This window comes from Theobroma cacao, chromosome 7 (genome assembly GCF_053813885.1).
Source record: "Theobroma cacao isolate CCN51 chromosome 7, ASM5381388v1, whole genome shotgun sequence".
Taxonomy (NCBI): Eukaryota; Viridiplantae; Streptophyta; class Magnoliopsida; order Malvales; family Malvaceae; genus Theobroma; species Theobroma cacao.
Window position 1 is genome coordinate 35808354 of NC_142645.1, and position 17743 is coordinate 35826096.

Sequence of the window (17743 nt, forward strand, 5' to 3'; positions counted from 1 at the left end):
TTCGGGAATACAATTACGCGTGGAGAAGGTATTAGTCGATGGTGGTAGTATGCCTTATAAGCCAATCAAATTGGTTGTAGTCAAACACCATAAAAGCCTTAGCTTCCATACCAGTTTAGACAAATAAACTTAAGGCATGAACCATTTTTACCACCTGTTACTTAGTTTTTGCCAATGAAGTGCCCACCATACCAATCGGTTGTGAAAAAAATTTCTTCCTTATCTCCATTTGTATTTAGCCCAAGTTTCTTACCCAATCTTTATACTTCTTTGGCTTCTTGCATGATTCACTCGTTCCTATTTCTTATATCCCATCAGATAGGGATTTGTTTATCACTGACATATCCTCTTCAATCTCCACACAGGTACCTTCTACTTTTTTTTTTCCATTCCTTTTCTTTTTTTTTTTTGGTTTTTTTTTACATTGATTTGTTCTTCCACTTCACAAGTAAGGAATATAACATGAGCCAATCTTTGAGTATTATTGATGCCCCGTCTCAATAATACAATAATCAAGAGCTTTTAGGAATAATGTTTTGATGCATAAAGATCTCATAATTGTATCCTAATACAATTCATTTGTAAGACATATATAGTTCTATAGACTTTATCTATATAAGTATAAAGGTAATTAAATCACAAACTTATGAATAAAGAACCACCTCAATGTTATTATGAATAACAAAATGTCATACATAAATATCTCAAAATTATAAATTTGATACAATCACAAATTGGCTTGTAAGACTCATACTAACATTTTTCTACTCCTAAATCTACAGTTTTGGGTTTTCTCTCAATAGTATTTTTTCTCTTGCTCTCCTCTAGGTTTGTCTTGAAAAATTGTGGCTTCTCTTTTTTCATGGGTTGTAGCCTCTCCCCACTTTATTTTTTTCCACATCTTGTATTTATATGGAGCTGAAGATGTCATTCTTGGCGCCTCAGCTGACCATTGGATCGCATCATCTTGGCCTTTGCCAGGTGCAAGAAATTGCACCTGGCAGAACGCATTTTGCATGTCATGGTTGTACGATTTCTTTGTCTGCTTGTGTAGCCAGCTTCCAAATTGTTCCTTCAGTTTTGCATTAATCCTATTTATTTGCTTAATTTGATTAAATTTTAGTGTTTGATCCATTTTTATCTTAATTATTTTAACAAAATCTGTTAGTGAAAAATTAGAAATTGGATTTGGCTTAAGCAAGACTTGGAATTGTTAATGGCCCAAAAGAGCCCTTTAAAGAACTTAATTCTAACCTTAGACTCAATATCAGTCCATAGAACAAATACTAATAATAAGAGATTATAAAATATAAATTAGTTTAAATAAATAAAACGGTGTCTACACTTTTATGTCTTTCTCTCAATCCCAGTTAAAGTGAAACAAATGTCATGGGCTTATCCTTATCACTTACGGGAACAGACTAATACTCCAAGGATAGACTCACCAATAACTAATAAGCACTAATTAAACTGTCCATAGAAGTGTGACTTATAAATCCAATAATCCAAGACCATGACGACATGACCTAAGATAAGACAAAATATATAATAAAAACTACTAAAAGGTATTGTATATATATGCTTTTTAGCCTAAACTTTTTATATACATAAACATGTTAGCTTTTTCTTATTTTTCCCCCCAGTAGTTTAATCCTAGATCTGTCCCTGAGAGAAAATTCTTCAAGTTACAGGAAGAAAAAAGGAATTTGAAGAATGGGTGTTGATTATTTCAAAATTCTTCATATGGATCAAAATGCAAAAGATGAAAATTTAAAGAAAAGGTGTTCAAATTCTTTTAATTTTTTTATTAAGGTTTTTGAAAGAGAAAAGAGATAACATATTTTTTTTTATAGAAGAGGTTATTTGTGTCTAAAATATTTATTTATGTTACGAATATTTTTGTTATGACTGAATTCCCTACATTTTTGAATAATATTCAAGGTTATATGTGGATTCATATATCCATCTTGTGAACTATTTAGATATTTTATGATTTTAATTGATTCATCAACTAGATGGTCACATGTGTGCTTATTATAGCTTGCAATTTGACATTTGCAATCATTCATTTGCAAGCACATTTTTTTGGTTATGTAATTAAGATTATTTGTTTTGATAATGCTGGTGGATATACATCTCAAGCCTTTAATATTACATATTAGTTGGAATAACTATTGAACAACCTGTTGCTTATGTTTATATACAAATGATTTAGCAAAATTATTTATTAAACACTTTCAACTGATTGCAAGCTTATAAATTTTAAACTCCCAATGTTGATTGGGGGGCATGTCATTTTGGATGCAGCAGCATTTGTATGCATAAGGCCAAACAAGTTATCATAAATTCTCCTCTATACAATTGGTTTATGGTCAGGAACTAAATATTTTCCATTTAAGAATTTTTGGATGTGCGGTATATGTTCCAATTGCTCCACCACAACGCACAAAGATAGGTCCTCAAAGGATGTTAGGAATATATGTTGGATATGAATCTCCATCTATAATTAAATATCTAGAACCCTCAACATGAGATTTATTCACTACAAGGTTTGCTGATTATCATTTTGATGAAACAATTTTTCCAACATTAGGGGGGAGAAAATAAGTAGCTGGAAAAAGAAATATCTTGGAATACATTATCATTATTTAGTTTTGATCATCGTACAAATCAATGTAAACAAGAAGTTCAAAAAATAATTATTTTACAAAATATAGTAAATCAGTTGCCAGACATATTTACTGACCTAAAGGGAATAACTAAATCTTATATTCCAACTATAAATATTTCTATTAGCATTGATGTCCCTGTAGGACAAGGCACGCCAAAAATGTGGAAATCAATCGATTCCAAAGATAAAATCTTCGAAAAAAAAAAAGGAGCAAATATTTAAGATGGTTAGAAAGAGGAAGCAGAAGCTCTAGAATAGACCATTGACATAATTTCAGAAGAAATTTAGGTACCTGAAATTAGTGAAAATGAAGAGATCTCAATAAATTATGTCATGACGGGAAAAAGATGGAACCGAAATGAAATAAACGTCGACGATATTTTTACATATAATGTAGCGCTCAATATTATGAAAGAAAATGAGGATCTTGAACCCACATTTGTTGAAGAATGTAGATATAGAAATGATTGACCAATGTGGAAAGACGCAATCAAAGTGGAATTAAATTCACTTGCAAAACGTGAAGTTTTTGGACTTGTAGTCCGTACATCAAATGATGTAAAACTAATGAGATATAAATAAGTATTTATGCAAATATGAAATGAGAAAAATGAGATTATGAGATATAAAGCACGGCTTATCGCACAATATTTTACCCAAAGATCTAGTATTAAATACGAAAAGAGATATTCTCTGTGGTGGACACAATTACAATTCTATATTAATTAGTCTTACAATAAATGAGAAAATAAAAATGCGTCTAATGAGTGTAGGTACAGCCTATTCATATGGCTCATTTGATATCGATATCTATATGAAAATCCTTGAAGGATTTAAGTTGCCTGAAACACAAAATTTGAATTCTCGAGAAATTTATTCGATTAAATTAAATAAATCTTTATATGGATTAAAACAATCCAGATATATATAGTATAATCGCTTTAATGCATATTTGTTGAAAGAAGGCTATAGTAATAATCCTATATGCCCATGTATTTTATATAAAAGGGTTTAGATATGAATTTATTATAATTGTTGTTTATGTTGATGACTTGAACATTATTAAAACTCTTGAAGAGTTATCAAAAATCGTGGATTACTTAAAGAGAGAATTTGAGATGAAAGACCTTAAAAAAAATAAAGTTTTATGTGGATTTTTAGATTGAACACTTGTCAAATAGAATTTTTGTCTATCAATCAAATGCTAAAACAATTTTATATGAAGAAAGTATATCTATTGAGTTCACCAATAGTTGTAAGGTCATTAGATGTAAAAAAAAAAAAAAAAGACATTTTTTGACCTCGTAAGGATAATAAAGAACTTTATGGCCCTGAAGTATCATATCTTATTAAAATTAGAGTATTAATGTATCTTGCTAGCAATACATGACTTGATATAGTAGTTGTTGTGAATTTATTAGCAAGATATAGTTCTTCTCCAATTTGAAGACATTGGAATGAAATTAAATATATACTTCGATATCTCTGAAGAACGATGGATATGAGCTTATATTATTTAAATGCATCAAAATAAATTTTAATTAGTTATGCAGATGCAAGATATTTATCAAATTCATACAAAGCTCGATCTTAGACAAGTTATTTGTTCACATATGGAGGTATGACTATTTTATGGCATTTTATAAAGCAAACTATAGTTGCTACTTCTTCTAGCCATGCAAAAATTTTAATAACTCATGAGCAAATCGTGAATGTGTCTTTTTAAGATTTGTAACTCAACATATTCAAGAAACATGTGGCTTGTCAACTAAGAAGAAAATTTCAACAATGTTATATGAGGATAATGCTGCTTGCATAGCACAATTAAAGGAAAGATATATTAAAGGTGATCGAACAAAACACAAAGTTTTTCCTTATGATCTTTAAGAAAAGAATGAAATAAGTGTTCAACAAATTCAGCCAAGTGACAATCTAGCAGATTTGTTCACTAAAGCCCTTCTTACTGCAACATTTGAAAAGTTGAAATGTATCATTTTAAAGATCTCTATAGTGCAGTCATCAGGGGAGTAAAATACGGACTGTACTCTTTTCCTTCATCAAGGTTTTTCCCACTGGGTTTTTCTTGATAAGTTTTTTAATGAGGCAATATTTCATAAGCGTATTTTTGAAAAGAATTATGTACTCTTTTTTCCTTCACTCGGATTTTTTTCCATGAGGTTTTTTTCTTGTAAGGTTTTAATGAGGCATATTCTTAATACAATGGATATTCAAGGGGGAGTGTTATGAATATTTTTGTGAATATCCATTTATATTATCTATGTCTAGATTTGATGTAAATTAGATTGGATTAAGATTTAATCCATATAATCTTAAGTGTTATCTTCATCTTGTAAATTCAATCTAGATAAGGGGTTATTAGTTTATAAATAGGCCCCTTCACTTCATTTGTAAAGATACACTTAAATAAAATCTTCTTATTTCCTCTAAATACTTTCTTTCCCTTAAATACTTTCTCTTATATTTTTCTTATAGCTATTTTTTTAGATTTATTTCATAACAATTTAATATTAGATTGCATTTTTTTTAATTGTTGATTAACAAAGTTATCAGCCAAAGGGCCAAATATATCATTTTAAAACAAAATGAGTCAAAGTGTCCTTTTAAAGTGATTAGAGGGGAGTTTTTGAATTTTACCTCTTTTAACTCCCAATAGTTTAGTCTCTTTTCTTGTTTTCTTACTTAAATTAGCACAATCACTGTTTGAAAATAAGTTTCTTTATATATATATATACATATATATATATATATATATATATATTGTTCTGTTATCATATTTTTTCTAATTTTTATTGTTTAGTTTGAGAAATGAGGAATTTTCTTTTTTTTTTTTGTGATAAATGTGATTTTAGACTACTTAAAGGGAGGTAGCTTTCTACTATTCTGTAAATTTTAGTCTGCCCATTTTAAGATTTCAATGTAAAACCTTCAAAACAGAACTCAAGTTTTAGTTGGATTATCACTTAGAAGAGTAACCATTTATCAAATAAAAAAAGAAAGAATAAAAACAAAAGAAAATGTAAAGAGTAAGAAGATGCTGTTGATGGCATATTCTTTTAAATTATGCTCTTTCTTGTCCATATTATCCCAAACAAGATCCTTCCTACTCCTCCCCTTTCTAAATTAATTTAGTAGTACCTATGAATTATTATTTATTATTTTTATATCATTTATGAATAGTTGAGCATTGAAAATAATAAACCAAAAACATATTAATTATTATTAAATATGGCAAAGAAATTTCAATTTATATGACATTTATTTTGAAATTTTTTGTACTTAGAGGCAATCAAATTTGACTTTTTTTTTGTCTCTTTGCAAAAGAAAAAGGATTATTCTTTTATTTTTACGGAAATAAAATGAAAATACTTAAATGCGAAGTTGGTTGAAAATTCCAATATGAATTAATTTTGTAGATACAAGCATAAGAGAATTTAAAAGTTTCGAATTAGATTTTTTTAAAAGATATAAAGAATATTTTGATAAATTAATTTTTTATTAATTAATACATAAATTGATAAAATAATAAATTTCATAGATCAAGCTAGTGAATAATTTTTGGACGAATTTATTGCCAATTTGATTAGAAGAAAATACAAAAAGAATTATAAAAGTTGCACCAAATTGCGAAGAGGAAGAAAAAAATAAATAAAATAAAAAACCCACAAAAGCCTTCAAATTTGGTCCACGTTCAAGCCTTGAATGAAGCACACGTTCCACTTGGCTTCATGGCAATGTTTAAAACCACTCAAAATCTCAAACCGTACCTTGTTTTCAACTTCACAAAATCGTCTCTCTTTCTTTCTCTCATGAGAAGCTAAGAGCTTTTGAGACCAAACAATTGGGAAGGCGCCCATGGCTTTTCTGCTGACTAACCTTTCTTCTTCTCTCCTCCTTCAAACCATAACTTGCTCTAACGATAGAGAAAAACCCATTCACCAACCACTGCTTTCCCGAACTCCCAAGCTCTCCTCTGAAACTCTAACTGTGCAATCCCCAACCCTCCAAGGCTCCCAGGTTAAGGTTCACTCTCCCTCACTTCACCAGGACAAGCACCAACAACCCCACCAAAGAGATGAGTTTTATGTCAACCTAGGACTTGCTGTTAGGACTCTTCGTGAGGATTTGCCTTTGCTTTTCACCAGAGACCTCGATTATGACATTTACAGGTAATTTCTTCTTCTGGGTTTTTCTTTTCTTCCCTTGGGAATTCGGGATTTTGTTTTTTTGAAGTTTGTGTTTCTCTCTTTTTTTCAGGGATGATGTTACTTTTGTAGACCCTTTGAATACATTTTCTGGTATTGAAAACTATAAATTGATCTTCTGGGCTTTGAGATTTCATGGTAAAATATTGTTCAGAGAGATTTCCCTTGAAGTTTTTAGGATTTGGCAACCTTCAGAGAATGTCATATTGATTAGATGGAACTTGAGAGGTGTCCCTAGAGTTCCATGGGAGGCCAAGGGACAGTTTCAGGGTACTTCAAGGTACAAATTAGATCGAAATGGAAAAATCTATGAGCATAAGGTTGATAATTTAGCATTTAATTTCCCACAGCCGCTTAAACCAGCAGCCTCGGTGTTGGATTTAGTTGCTGCTGGCCCAGCAAGTCCTAATCCAACATTTCTATGGGGCCCTGTGGACATGTATCAATCTTCTTGGGTTGAGTTTTATCGTGCAGTTAGACAGACATTGGATCGAGAAGGATATTTGCTTGCTCAAGATGGTTTGGCTACTTGTTCATAGTCTGAGTTACTTCATTCTTAGTGCATATGGTGAAATTTTATGATATATACGTGTATCAGCACATTACAATTTTTATAATGGATCTGGAAATAGCTAGTAAAGGTTTTGTATGTACATAGGCCAGAACGCTGGAGAGTATCATGTAATTCTTGAGTTGCCAGAGGAAGACAAGCCTGGGCATATTTGGTTCAGCTCTTAGAAGGCAATGTGTATGTATACAGAATCTTAATCTATTGATTTAATTAGAGCTTATATTATATTCACTTGGTTACATCATTGAATATCATAATTTGCTTTTGGATTGAGTCCACAATCTGTTGTTGCTTGCATCAAGACATGAGAAGGGTGAGAAGTAAAGGATGGATAACAGGCTTCCTTTTCAACAAACTGCCTATTTCTATGATTGCAGTTTAGAAGGAAAAATCATACACTTATGCTGTTGTTCTCAGAGTTTATACATGTATCAAAGCTCTCTAATTTCAAAAGTTACAGGACAGAGTTCTGTGAGAAGTGGAAACCTTTATGTGTGCTATTTATTATATTTAGAATGAGTAGGAACAACATATCTGTGTAGTGTAAAGCTTTCATTTTCCTATTATGTCTATCAAGATATTAATGTCTTGTTGGTCAGTATTGCATCTCTAGCTTCTAGTTTAAATAAGCATATACTTCACTGTAAATTATTTATACAGAAATAGATCTGCATTTAGACATATAAACTGGGTTTTATAGCATGTGAGAGGTTGAGCTTTAATATTTATAGGCTCATCTTTAGCCAGATTATTGTATGTGTCTCTGTTTACTCATTGAACACATCACATCTTTTGGAACCTCATTTCCAGTTATTTCTTCAAGTCAGCCATATCTTCTTTAGCAATATGCAATTATAGCATAACCTTCTCCTTGGTAATATTGTTTAATTGAAGAATGTTGTCCGTCGAGTAGGATTATATGGTTGGTTAACGAGGAAAAGATTATTTGTTGGTGCCTAGAATGATGTAGTTAAACTGCTGATCCTTCATCTTTCATAAAGTAGGGCAGCTGCTGAGTACACCGCTCAAGCTACTCTTTCTTGGGTTTAATCTTTGTCTGATAGTTATTTAGGTGGTCATTTTATAGACGCTGCACTTCTTTAAGAACCATTAGTTTACGCGTGACACTATTCAGCTGAACTCATTCATTTTGAACTATTAGGTGACTGTCATAAGTTTTTGCTCCTTAAAGGCTCGGATGACTGTCATAAAGGTTTTATTACTTGAGCAATTTATGTTTAGCCTGATAATTTACACCTGTGCAACATGAATCTTTTGCAGTATGATATGATAGGGACACACTGATATGGTAATCCTTGAAAAGGTAGAATATGGTACAGCAGATGCATGGTCATTATGCAACAGTTGGAAGTTTATTATAGATCAATCTTTCTCATAAATAAGCTAAACCTTTTATGATATATAACTTCTGTGCTTATTGGTTATGAACTCATTGTTTGTCTCAGCTAAAACGGCTATCTCCAGGTTGCATTCATGTTTGATGTATATCTAGATGTATCTAAAAGGTATTAGATGCAATTTAGAAATTGTCTTTTTTCCCAGATGCAATGTAGAGGTTGATTTTATTCTTTTATAAGAAAGAGTATTTGCATATGTTTGCAAGTAAAAGCTATGCATATAGAACTGTCTGTCTGGTATCTTCTGTGTTAGACACTCGTGGGATATGACACTTTTTAGAAGTATTCTGTAACATAGATTGAAATTAAGATCATGAAGATTTATCTAATTTTCAAAAGGAAACATTTGAAGTGTTTTTCTTCGAAATTCTTGTTACATTTTTGTCAACTGTATGGCGGTCTTCTCGCTATAGTCTGTAAGAATATTCTTCTTATATTTGCCTTGAGCTTGTTTCTTTAATTTGTTCACTGGTTTGTCCATCTTAATCCTTCCATCTGTTTGGGGTGTTGTTAATCTCACAACTTGTGATTTTCACTCACCCATCTTTGATCCTGGAATGCATTTGTAACATATAATGTGTTAAATGACAAGCAATCTGCTATTGCAATGAACATGAATTGTCTAGTCGTGCTATTCACTCTTGTATAAAGAATGATGTTCTGAATCTGATATTCCTTTCAATTCATCATTCCCTTATGTGGGCTGTGGCTTTGCATGAGAACTGAGCTATGGCTGAGTTGATTAAGTCAAGCTGAGTCAAGTTATTTATGGCTTTGAGTTGTAATTGAGTTGATTAAGTTATTTGCTTAGTGTTTAGGCTAGGATAAAACAAGTGGAGTTTATTGTACAATGATCTCGTTATCAGATTTGCATCACTTGTTATCTTTATTCTTTGGATCTTAAACACATATCCAGAAACATTTACATGACAGGATTAATACATTTATTATATATATGAAGATAAATGTTATATGACACGACACGTTTGCATGATTAATAGGTTTGAAATTTATACGATTTATAATCTTTTACACAATTAACTCGATTAAAACATGATTAAAATAATTTAATTAAAATATATACAATTATAGTATAATTCAATTATTCAAATTTACCATAAATATAATAAAATTCAACATCATTAAATCCACAATTATCATCCACAATTATAAATTATAATAATATTTAACCATAATCATCCAATATTAATCATGATTATGATTAAAAATGGATCAAGTACAGGGGGCAAAATAAATAGCTAACAACTAGGAAATTGAAAGAAAAGACAACAACATATATAAAGAATGCATGACCTCTACATTGAATAATTATGAAACAGTACAAAATTGAAGAGTGGATAAAGATTTGTAATTGTGATAATGAAAAGCAAAAGAAACTTGACTTTATTCATAGAGAAAGTCAAGTCTGTTTCTTAGCTTTGTGCTAAAATCGTGGCTTCTCTGTTGCTTTGACTCTCACTTTATTAGGATATTACTAATTCAATCTTTAGCAAACTTTGACTCCTACTTTATTAGGACACTACTGATAGAAAATTTGACTCAATTTTCATCAATTCTCCCACTTGAAGACACAATTCCATCACTTGAAATTGAACAACGAACTGCTTCAAGACCTAGAGAATTTTTGAACCAATTAAACTTTTTTCTTGTCACAGGCTTAGTTAACATGTTTGCAGGATTTAGGTTCGTGTGAAGTTTCTTCAAGATAATCTTGTCATCTTCAACAACATCTCGAACAAAGTGATAATGAACATCGATGTGCTTGGTACGTGAGTGGAAAGCTGGATTTCTAGCCAAATGAAGAACACTTTGGCTATCATTATTAACACAAATAACCTCTTGTTGTCTCATCGTCAATTCCTCAAGAAGCCTTTGTAGCCATATAGTTTCCTTGCGAGCATGTGTTGTTGCCATGTATTTTGCCTCTGTTGTTGATAATGCTACAACTGATTGTAGTTTTGATTCCAGGCTAATTACACCTCCTGACATGGTAAAAATATAGCCTGTAATAGACCTTCTTCTATCCTTATCACCAGCAAAATCTGCATCAACAAAACCAGTGCATTGCGGCTTTATGTATCCAAAACACAATGAGATATTATGAGTGCCTCGTAGATATCTAAGGATCCATTTGACACTCATCCAATGATCATGACCTGGATTTCCATGTACCTCCTAACTACTCCTATTGCTTGTGCAAGGTCTGGTCTTGTACATACCATGGCAAACATAAGGCACTATGAATATGGTACTCGAGACATCGCTTCCTTCTCCACTTCAGTGCTGAGAGATAATTTTGAAAACAATTTAATATGAACAGGAAATGGGATACTTACTGGTTTTGCATTTTGCATGTTGAAGCATAACAAAATTCTTTCTATATAACCCTTTTGAGATAACCAGATCTTCTTGTCTTTTCTTTTATTGAGTACCCTCATCTTAAGAATCTGATTCACAGCTCCTAAATCCTTCCTTTCAAATTCCCCAACCAATTGAGCTTTTATTGTAGATGCTTGTTCCAAATTATTGCCTGTAATAATCATATCGTCCACATATAATAACAAGATACATAAGCACTTATTACCTAAGTTACAAACGTAAGTATAATGGTCAGCCTCGCATCTTTTAAAACCTAAGCTCATAATGAAGGAATCAAATTGCTTATACCAACACCTGGGCGCCTACTTGAGATCTTAAAGTGATTTGTTGAGCCGAAAAACCAGATTTTTCTTTCTTTTTCAAGGCCTCAATGATGGAACTTTTCGAAAAGCTTGCGAAGGCAAGTTTGCTTGGAAACTTCTCTAGGTGAAAGAATATCTCTGGGTCTTACCAGCATGATGAAAGGGCTTGGAAAATGTTCTTAATAAAAAAACCTTTACTCGTACTAGGGTTTGTATTCATGAAAATATTATTTTTACCAGCAAATGATTACCCCAATAATGAGATTTACTTAATAAGCTTGTGAATGAAAGGTTTCCTTAGTAATACCCTAAGTGAGAGAGCATTCTCAGGTCCCATTAGTATCATGGGCGAATTTGAGGAATATTTTGAAAAAAAAAATTTCATTTGACATTTATTGAGATTTATATCATGCATTTTATAGTTGCATCATGTGCATATCACACCTGTAAACCGAATAATAGACTTTAGGTCACAAATAAAATAAAAAATAATCTCATTTTTTAAAAAATTTGTTTAGAAAAAGAAAAAGAGAAATTTTTTTTATACGGATGATGTATATATATATATATATTTTTAAATTGTACCTCAAATATAAGAAAGAGAAAGAGAACAACTAGAATAAATAAGAAATAAATATTCTTACTGGATATTGAAATTATAATTATTGTTTTCTTCACTAGGGACTTAACCCAATAGCAGACGAGGTATGTCTCCCATAACCACGATAAAGAACTTTTCGAGCAATAAGATTTGGAGAAGTGGTACGCTTAATAAGTCTTCCGAAGCCCTTTTGGCATTTAAAACAAAACTCCCTTTAGGGATGAAAGACCTTGATCTAACCCCCAAGAATCCTCGTCACCTTCCTCGTTTGTGCGTGGGCTCACTCTGTTAGGGCAAGATCCAAAGCATTTACAAGAAGGAAGCCTTTGCTTGACCAGACATTCACCATAGTTGTACGGAATTATTGCTCCATTCTTCTTGATTTTGCACGAATCTGAGCGTCCATCACTTTCACTTGATCTTATGGATTGACCATCGGGCCTCGGATTCATTAATTTTGTAATATCCTTTAGAACACAAGGTTTATCAGCATCCAATGCATTTACTGCAGGGATCGGTGTCTTCTTGTCCGTTCCTTGAGAAATGTCAAGCTACTCAGGTTTTCTCCCTCTTGTCCGATGAGCTTGAGGTTTTTCCGGTTGCTTCATTCTTTTAAATATAAACTCGTAAACTAGTTTACCGTATTTTCCTGTCACTAGCTCATAGTCCACCACCTTGTACAAGCCTTGATAAACAAACTTATTGGAAGATCACCAGGGATTCTTAACCTTTCGTACAACTCTTATGGGGTTTTTCATCATCATGCTATTCTCCAACGCCAGGTTTCCTCGTTCAAACGTTTGGTCTTCAGGTTTTGCTATGTTCTGAGTGCTTGGGTTTCCACCTTCTCCTGAATAAATAAAGACATCAGGAGAACTTGGGTAATCAGTCGTCTTTGAATACCGTCCGGAATCAACAACGCTCGTGACTAATGTTCTTCCATTAATCTTTACATAATCAATGCCTCTCCAAAGCTGACAATGGAGGCCAATAACTCTCAATTCAGCTCTACATTGAAAAGCGTCACCGACTTCAACTCCTGGGATAGCTCCAAGCCGTTTTTCGGTGTTGAGCCATTTTCCCTGTTCTCGGAGCAAAACGGCGGCCTTGATATGATCATTAACACCGTCACCGGTCCTGGGAGTTTCCAGCCTGACATCAGGTAGTACCTTCCGGAAAATTTTGATAGTCTCATCAACTTTATCACTACGAACACTATTCTCAAAGTTATCTTCAACAGACTGGGCTTTGGGCGGGTAAAAGGTGGAGGTAACAGCAACATCCCATTGGATTGGTGTCTGCTGCAGACTTCCCAATTCCATTGGCTGAAGTACTGTTAAACAAGCGAGAATGATGGGTTCTGCATCTACCAGGAACAGGAACTTCCGCGAAAGGTTTTCCATTGGCTGGGTTACTGTTTATCCGAGCCGAACAACAAATTTGGTTCTGACAGCCGGCCGGAAAATCTCTTCCAGCTTTGAGTTTCGGACTTGGGGCTGGTTCAAAGCCTAGATCTTCTCGCAATTTATGATGCTGATGAAAAGCATCAAGCTTTCGTTTCTTTGCTAAAGCTGCAGTAATTGCCATGACAGTTCTACTGTAACAAGAAAATTAAACTTAATAATATAAAATCTTATATTAGAAAAGAGTATCGTTCGAAAAGTTAACCAAGAATAAAAACTAAAAGATAAGGCATAAATTTCATCAAAGGTTGGTTTGTAGCAAAACAAACAATTATTAAGAAACACTGATCAAAGCCCAACAATTTCTATATATTTTCAATAACAAATTAGATCAGACAAAAGAAAAGGTCTGAGAGAAAGTTCATAACAATGTAAAAGAAACTATGAACAGAGGAACCAAGAAATATTGCAGAAGAAAGAGTACCCAACGCTGGGAAACAAAAAGAAAGATGAAAACCCTAGACTCCCCAGTCTTCGGATAAAGAGGTTTTGTAGTTTGTTTGAATAAATTAGAACCATAATTACAGCCAAATTCTCTCAAAATCGAGATTTTCTGAGTCACGGCACTTCCTATAAACATTTAGGGCTGCTTCTTGACTTGCCAAAAAAAATAGCCGGCGTTAAGTCTCATCAGAATTATCCCTATTTGACTACCTTGGTTACCTTCTCTGGAAAGTAGACCTGCGAATTTATGTAGTAAAAATCTTTTAGTTCAGATATTTAGATAAACATGAATATGATTAATTGTGTTAAGATTTTAAAGGTGTATATGATATGTTTTATATTTATATAACATGATATGACATGATTAACGCATTTACTAAACGTGTAAGTTTAATTTTATACGACATGACACTATTAATTTAGATGAATAATATAATTAAAATTTATATAATTTATAATTTTTTAACAATTAACATGATTAAAACACGACTAAATAATTTAGTTGAAATATATACTATTATAATTTAATTCAATTCAACTGATTTTTTTCATGGTTATCGACCAGCTGCAGTTTCATGCTAAGTCTTGAATTTGGTATACTGATTTGTAGCTATGGTTTTTGCTATTTCTTTTGGCATCAACTGGATGCTTTTGTACTGCCCTCTTTGAGGCACCTTTGTAACCCACATGGTATGCATTAATACTTCAGTAGCTACTGCCTTTAAAAAAAAAAAAATTCAATTATTTAAATTTATCACAAAAAATCATAAATATAATAAAACTTAACATCATTAAATTCATAATCATCATCCACAATTGTAAACCATAATAAAATTCAATCATAATTATCAAATATCAACCATAATTAAATAGACCACCATATCACATCATTAGCCATAAAAAAATTCAAATAACATCAACCATAACACTAAAAAAATTCAAATATCAATCATATCACATAATCCACCATAACACCAATTATTCAATTATTCAAATAGCCAACACCTATTTATGAAATAAAAAAATATATTAATAAAATTAGATCAAAATAAAATTTTAACTTAGATCACAAAATATGAAAAAAATTAGGAAATCTATGCCGAAAAGAAAAAAATTGAAAAAAAAACCAATACTGTTTTTTTTATAAGAGCAAAACTATGTATTCTCAAAGTAAAAATTGGTGAATGCAAAACGGCTATAATGAATTATGACTTGAAGTTGCGTATTTATATAGCAAAAAAACATCTTTCTTTCAAGCTTCTGACAGTGAATGAATTAATTTTTTTTTAAATGAAAGTATTGACTTTGATAACTCTCTAATATAGAGTTATTTGAATTTAATTTAGATAGTAATTTAGCTTAGTTCTTGTAGCAATACATAAAAATTAGAAGATTTTATTTAATTATTTTAAATTAGTTAATTTAGATGAGTCAATCTAATCTTAGTTAATTTTATGCTTAATTTGGTGTTAATGTGGTTAAGATAGATTGTTATTGATTTATTTGTACTTTTGTAGGTATTTGATGAAAGAAGAATTTTAATGAAAGATGAAGAGTAATTTTAAGGTGTAGATTTAGACTGCACATGTTTCGGTGTTTCAGCCATAACTCTCTCTACAGAGCTTCAAATGAAGTGATTCTTAAACCATTGGAAATATAAGAGAAAAATATACAACTTTCATGTTTACGTATTACCCAGTTCGGCTTAAAAGATGGTCAAAAATCTTTTCAAATTTGATGCATTACAGTAGTTCTAAAAAAATCATAATTTATGTTAATTAATTGGGTAAGGTTGCAGCCCACATAGTCTGATGAGGAAATCCCAGTTGAAATGGGCTTCTTTCTCCATCCAACTTGGCCTAACTTCAAAGCCCATTAAAAACAACTTTTTGGAGGACTTTTAGAAGGGAACGAAATACCAGATTAACAGCTGAGAGTCAAGCCACAAAATCATTGAAGCTGAGAAGAATTTGAATGATTCAAGGAGATTTAGAGATCAAGAAAACAATCCTTGGTTTTTTCTATCTTTTGTTATTCTCTTATTCTCTTGGTTTTGTTTTTAATGTTAAAATTTTATTTAATGATAATGTGTGACTTGATGGGAAAGTAATTCATTAATCTAAGATTATGATTGAACTCAATATGTAGTCTGAATTATTTATCTCTCTTTTACTTATGTTTGATGAATTTAAGTTGTTTATTCTATTCTGTTCTTAATGTTTCTAGTTGACTAGCCACCAATTAAATTGAATTAGAAACCTAGGTTAAATCTTGATGAAGGAGATTTAGGTAGACCTTGAATAGAATAGCATATGATCAAATGCACTTAGTTGATTAGGTGATTTGATTTACATATAAGGTAAACATACACCTATAAGCCATACGTAGCCAAAATTAGTGCACAAATTTAATGAGTCTTTCTTCAATTAATTTGCATAGACATATAGTAAATTAATTGGAAGATATATTTTTATGAGAAACTCAATAGAGATTGTAAATAATTTAAGACTCTAGGTTAGCAACTTAATCTATTAAACTGAGTTAAGGGAGAGAAACCATAATCAGATGAAGTATTGAGAAATATCATAATCTGGTAATTACTAGAAGTTAATAAGATAATTTTGTTGATATATTTTAGATTAGTTCTAGTTATCAGTTTTAATTTTAATTTTAATTGTTTAGATAAAATTAGGGTGTGTTAATTTTAGTAGTTAATAGTAAGAAATAATTAAATTCTCTGTGGGATGGACGCTCTACTCACCATCATATTTGTAATACCCCGCACCCTCGTTGGATACAAATAAGACCTTATTGATCAAACGAATGATCGTTTGATGTGAATTGACGTGCTAAAGAGCGACAAAGGATGAAAGGAACGTTCAAGAATAAAATGCTTCGTGCATGCAAAAACAACAATTAAATAATAATATTTTCGTTGGAAAAAAATTAGTAAGCTAAAGGATGATTTGGAAGTAAACCGAGATGTAATGATGCGTTTCGGGACCAAAGAAGGCAAGTGAAAATTTTTGAAATAAAATAATCTTTTATTTAATAAAATAATATTTTATATGTTGTCAGAATTAGTCATGAAAAATGAAATATGACTAATTTAAGTGGGGGAGAAGAAGTAAAGAAGAATTTTGAAGGAAAACGATGATAATTGTGTCAGCGTGATTTTATTAAATCGAGCTAACGCGGGTAAGTAAATATTTAAATATTATGGTGACACCGCGTTGAAGTACAATTTCGATATTTTGATTGTAAGCGTGTAAAGGAAAGAGATAGAAGAAAATTAGAATTTTTAAACGCATTGGAAAGATCAAATTTTAAAATGTGAAAGTTGGAGAGTTATGATGTAAATAAAATAAAATCAAGGATTAAGTGCAAATGTGTAAATTGAAATTAATAAATATAATAATATAAATATATGGGAACAAAAGGGCAACCACCCATGTGATCAATATGTAACCTGAATATATATATATATATATAATAACAATAATAATAAGAGAAGATAATGGTGGTGGCCAGCCAAGTAATATACAAGAGATGAAAAAGGGAAAGGCAAGGAAAAGTCAAAGAAAGGTATGGGTTCATGGGAGAGAAGGATAAGATATAATAATAAAGAATAAAGAAAGTAAAGAAGAGTG

General features: G+C 31.5%; 1 protein-coding gene across 1 annotated transcript; it reads left to right on the plus strand.

Annotated features, from left to right (window-relative positions):
• The first annotated feature begins 6451 nt into the window (after nucleotides 1-6451).
• On the plus strand, nucleotides 6452-7543 carry LOC18594940 (plant/protein (DUF2358)). Its single transcript, XM_018124068.2, has 2 exons — nucleotides 6452-6858; nucleotides 6947-7543. Exons 1-2 carry the CDS (start codon nucleotides 6545-6547, stop codon nucleotides 7431-7433), a joined length of 801 nt encoding a protein of 266 aa, XP_017979557.2. The 5' UTR covers nucleotides 6452-6544; the 3' UTR covers nucleotides 7434-7543.
• Nucleotides 7544-17743: the final 10200 nt, after the last annotated feature.

Bases quoted from the DNA above. Each gene is read 5' to 3' on its own strand.
- LOC18594940 (XM_018124068.2), top strand. From the start codon at position 6,545: ATGGCTTTTCTGCTGACTAACCTTTCTTCTTCTCTCCTCCTTCAAACC. The intron at 6,859-6,946 runs GTAATTTCTTCT...TCTTTTTTTCAG, and splicing joins CTCGATTATGACATTTACAG to GGATGATGTTACTTTTGTAG.